Consider the following 4,835-nt stretch of genomic DNA (forward strand, 5'->3'; position numbering starts at 1 on the left):
CTCTCTCCCATAACTTCCAGGGTGTTGGCGCCGCGGAACGAGTAGCTGCACCCAGTACCGCCATGCCACGCGCGCCCCGCGCCATCGCGCCCCGTTTGCATGTAAACAAAGTGACGTTCCCCCGCGAGGACAAATCTCCCGGAAGATTGTAACAACGTGACGGCGGTGTTGTCGTTGTGGAAGCTGCTCCGGCGCCGGCGCTGCAAGCGGATGCACCAGCTGGGGAATACTAACGAGCCAAGGCGAAACGGAGTCCACCGTGGTCCTATGGTTTTATTTTTAGTATTTCGGGTTTACACACAAGGTGGAGGAACTTTCAACTTATTATTTGTATTTTTCTGCACCAAACCAAACCAAACCCTCACCCTTAACCCCCCCCCCTTTTTCCAAAAAAATAACATGAAATGCATCAACACCATGTGCATTGTTGCCAACAGTCGACCTGGCAGGTACACGCATTTGCCAACAGTCGACCTTGCAGCTCGTCCAAGCTTGCGGGTATACACTATTGCAGACAAGCGCGCACTCCCCCCCTGCCCTTCAGCTCTTGTATGTGCACATGGCTGAGGCTGTTGGTCTTACAACAGTGAGTGCATCGTCTGTTAAGTGGAAGAGACAAGGGGGGGGGGGCTTGCTTCCCGAAACAAGTTGACTGTGAGGAGGAGGATGCCATGTAGGTGGTTCGTTGCGAACGGTGTTCAGATTAGGACTGCAGCAGAGAGGGGGTTGTTGGTGGCGGCCGCGGTGGGCGCGCGGGGCGGGTTGGGGGTTGGGCGGCAGACACCAAGTGTGAAAAGCCTTTGTTGCTCGTACAGCCAGCCACAATGGCGCCCGGACGGCCATCCTTTTCATCGACGAGCCGCAGAGAGCAGACCAGAGTGAGTGACTGCCGGGAGAGGGAGAGAGAGAGAGAGCGAGAGAGAGAGAGAGAGAGAGAGAGAGAGAGAGAGCAATAAGAGATATGTGGGGTTCTGGCGATAACTCCCCCCTGCCCTACTCCTTTTCCCTTTCTCTTTTTCTCGAGCGCCACGTCGAAAAATTCCGCTTGGTACTCTTGGATCCGTTTGAAGCAGCAGCAGCAGCAGAGGGCGTTAGGCCGTTTTTCGGCGTCGGCGTTTTCATGACGGATGGGCGGGAGATAGCGCGCCGGCTCGCTTTTGTAATCTCCGGGCGCCGAGAGGGGGGAGGGGGGGGGACATCGAGCGCGAGCAGCGTTCTGATCCGGGGCCGGCCGGGGGCGGGCTCCTGCTGCCTGCCAGGAGAGGATACCGAGCCCGACACTGGATATGGACGGGATAACGAAGTAAGCCGAGATGTACAGCCAGCAGGAGCAGCGACGGCAGCGGCAGCAAGTCCCTTGTAATGAGGTGGTCTGTCCGTGTTGGCAAAAGAGAGCGGATGGCGTTGGTGGGGGTTTGGGGAGGGCAGAAGCAGACGGAATAACTTCTTCGAGGTGGACCACCACCACCACCTCCGCCGCCGTGCCCTCCTTCTCCTCGACATGGACGCAAAGAGGAAATGATGGGGTTTATGGTGCTGCAACGCCGAGCAACGCGCGCTGCTGTCTGGAGGTGGCGGCGCGGCGGCCATGTCCTAACAACGCGCTCCACTAAAAAGTTTTAGAAAATAAGTAGAAAAATGTTCTTATAGTTTAAATATTTACTCGTCATCGTCAACAACTTACAAAAGAATATTTTGATACTTTTAAAGAACAAGCAGAACACAATTGTTATATTATTTTAAAATGTCTGTTATTTTTGTTTGCGTAGGTGTACCGCGGTATCCCGTACGCGATGCCGCCCGTGGGCTCGCTGCGCTTCATGCCGCCCGTGTCGGGCGCGCTGTGGCAAGGGGTGCGCCTGGCCGAGCACTTCGCGCCCGTCTGCCCGCAGCGGCTGCCGGACATCTCCAACGAGACGGCCGCCCGCGAGCGCATGCCGCGCGGCAGACTGGACACGCTGCGCCGCCTGCTGCCCCACCTGCAGCACCAGGACGAAGACTGCCTCTACCTCAACGTGTACGCGCCCAGCCAAGGTGAGAGAGGAAGAATAAGGAAAAGTAATATAGTCATTTGAATTGGGAAATATTATTATTTCGTAAATTTATCATATTTTTCCTGAGAAGTTTCATTGTTTTTTTCAATTCTTTGGATGATATTTCTACTTACTTTTTTTATTTTATTTTTAATTCTGAAAAAGTTTTTTTTTCCGGTGAATTTTTGACCACTGAAAATATCATATTGGGGTGATTCTCAGAATACGGGCCATTTGGGAGTTCCTAAAATTTTTATTTTTTTTGTCGAATTTGCTAGGTTTTTTGGTCGCAATGGTTTTATTTACCTTCAAATAAGATACGTGTAAAGTGGCGATAGTTCAAATCACGTACTTCTAGTACAACGTTAAAAGACCATATTGTGGTCACGTTCAATCAATGATAAAACTCAAATATTGCCTCCCGCACCTTTTAATTAGTCTTTTGTTTGCTCCACTAGTGTGTCGTACTCATATTTTACATCCAGTCATCCCCATTTTATGCGTTTTAGTATGACTAGAACATTGCAATAAATAACTTGTTTTTCGCCCCAACACTGCTCCACAGATGCCCAACCTCATAATGTACAGTTCTAAATTAACCCCTTACTACATATTTTCTCATTAGGTCATTACAACGCGTTACCTGTAACTAAAAGTTATTAAACAGAGGTCAGACCTACAAAAGGGGATACGGAGTTCACAAGTCAGAAGGTACTAATTGAAGCATTACTAATCCGGGGTTGCAGATGCAAGGATCCGCTTAGCCACAAAAGAAGCAGCACATCAAAACCTTCCTTTTCATCGAAAGGGGGATTTGATATGACGCAATCGTGCCTGTGTGGAGGCGACATGGTATTCACACTGCAAAAGCGTACCAGCCAACTTTCGAATTTGAAGACAGTTTTTGACGATGACGAAGTAGGAGCTCTGCCGATTGCTTCGGGGAACATTAATAGTCCCTACAGATTAGTACTGTGGGCGTAGAATTGTTACTCTTCCTCTGCCCAGTTTGACGTCAGTGCAAACATTGTGAACTCCGTTACTTTTTGAAAAAGTTAGTGAGAACGACTTTAGTCGTCTCCTGACGAAATATAGAAAACTATTTCCACATCGAAATTCATTTTTTGCGTTCCCTGGATATGTCACTCCAGAAATGCAATGTGCCTTAGACGACTATTCCCTTAAAATTGTCCGGAATTTGGCAAAGTCCGCATGAACTCAGACATTAGGAACGTACTGGAGTTCACATTTTGACCATTTAAACTGCTCTAGTCACCTACTGTTGCAGTATTCTTAGGTTTTTAGTGTTGCACCAAGTAGTATTAGTGCTTTCGAGTATCTAGATGGTATAAAAACCTTTTCAAACCATATCACATAGTTGTGAAGGGCCGCGGAATCTAAACGGCCCGTATTCTGAGAATCACCCATTGGTCATCTAGAAAGCCTTACGCTCGATAACGCCCGTCATTGGCCACTACGAACTTACTTTCCAAGTTCATAGCCTGTGCGAGTTCTCATGGCACCTGATACACAGGCATCAGGTTGTCTGCAGGACGTTCGTGTACTGCGGGTCGGGCTACCTCCCGGAGACTCGCAGGCGCTGAGCTCCCGCAGTTTGCCGAATGAATCCGAGGAGATTTCACGTGCTGAGCGACTCTCTATATAGTGCCTCAATGAAGCGACAATTTTCGTTGTAGGCGCTGATGGTATTCATTAAGTAACAATTATTGTATGGTTCAATTGTATGGTTCAAAGAGGCAGGGTGACTCACCAGAAATATAGAAAAGAAATATACGTGGAAAGAGAATATTTGTAGATTGTAGAATGAACGGTGAAATCACTAGAATTAGTGACTGTCATGAAGGAAAGAAAGAAAACAAGCAAAATTCGCACTTGTTCTGAAAAACGCGAAAATACGCGAATAAGGAGATGTGGACGAGGATGTGTTTGGGGAGGACGAGGCCTCACCCTCCTCGTTTCCAGTCCCCGCACAACACACTCATCGCTCGCTCCCTCTTGTGTGGCGCGTACTCCAGTTTACTTGTGTTGTAGAGGGGATATGGTGTACTGCGCCTCTCCGAGTGTGTGCGTGTGAGAGGGAGCGGCGGGAGAGAGGGTCGTCTGGCTCGGATTACCGACACACACAAGTCCCGTCGCTACCACGACATATGCAGGCCACATCCCCGGCCCGCTCCCCTCCCTTCCCCCGCGCGGGTCAAACCCTTCCGGCTGGCTGTGTGGGGGCGGGGGCCGCCCCCGGGGGCGTGGTCGGAGGGCCCGGAGGTCATCGCGTAGGGGGCGGCGGCGTGGCTGCCGGCGCGACCCCGGAGGCTGTTCGGGTCGTCGGCGTCGACAGTCCACCCGAAGGTTTCGGCCCTTCCGCCGACGGCGACCGCTATTTCTGCCGCAGCCCCCGCACTGCTCTGCCTCTCGAACCCCTCTCCTCCTCTATCTCTCAGAGCTTGTGCGAGAGGGAGCGCGGCAGGCCGTGGAGGGGGAGGGGGTAGTGAGAGCCTGCAACAAAGTCCCCCCCCCCCATCCCTCCCGCAACCCCACAACTGAGCCGCGGTCGCGAGATTTACGGCCCGATACCTCGCCGCCGCCCTCCGCTCGACCCGCCCCCTCTCGGCACGGCTGGCCTGAGCCTCCTTCCGGTCCGGACGCCCCGCCACGCCCCGCCACGCCCCACCACGCCCCGCCACGCTTCGGCTCCCCGGATCGCGCACACAACCATTCGCCGCCTGCATCCGCGCAACGGTACAGGGCGTCGCTCTCCCCCTTGACGGCTTCGCCATGATGCAG

At 52.2% G+C, this 4,835-nt stretch overlaps 1 protein-coding gene across 1 annotated transcript in view; it reads left to right on the forward strand.

The window, feature by feature from the left end:
* The first annotated feature begins 559 nt into the window (after positions 1-559).
* Positions 560-4,835, forward strand: part of LOC127749095 (neuroligin-4, Y-linked-like) — a 22,662-nt gene continuing 18,386 nt past the window's right edge. The window contains exons 1-2 of the mRNA XM_052265820.1: positions 560-586; positions 1,770-2,034. Coding sequence (XP_052121780.1) covers positions 560-586; positions 1,770-2,034 — 292 coding nt within the window. The remainder of the gene's footprint in view (positions 587-1,769; positions 2,035-4,835) is intronic.

Source organism: Frankliniella occidentalis, unplaced genomic scaffold, assembly GCF_000697945.3.
Source record: "Frankliniella occidentalis isolate FOCC.00 unplaced genomic scaffold, Focc_3.1 Scaffold31, whole genome shotgun sequence".
Classification (NCBI taxonomy): Eukaryota; Metazoa; Arthropoda; class Insecta; order Thysanoptera; family Thripidae; genus Frankliniella; species Frankliniella occidentalis.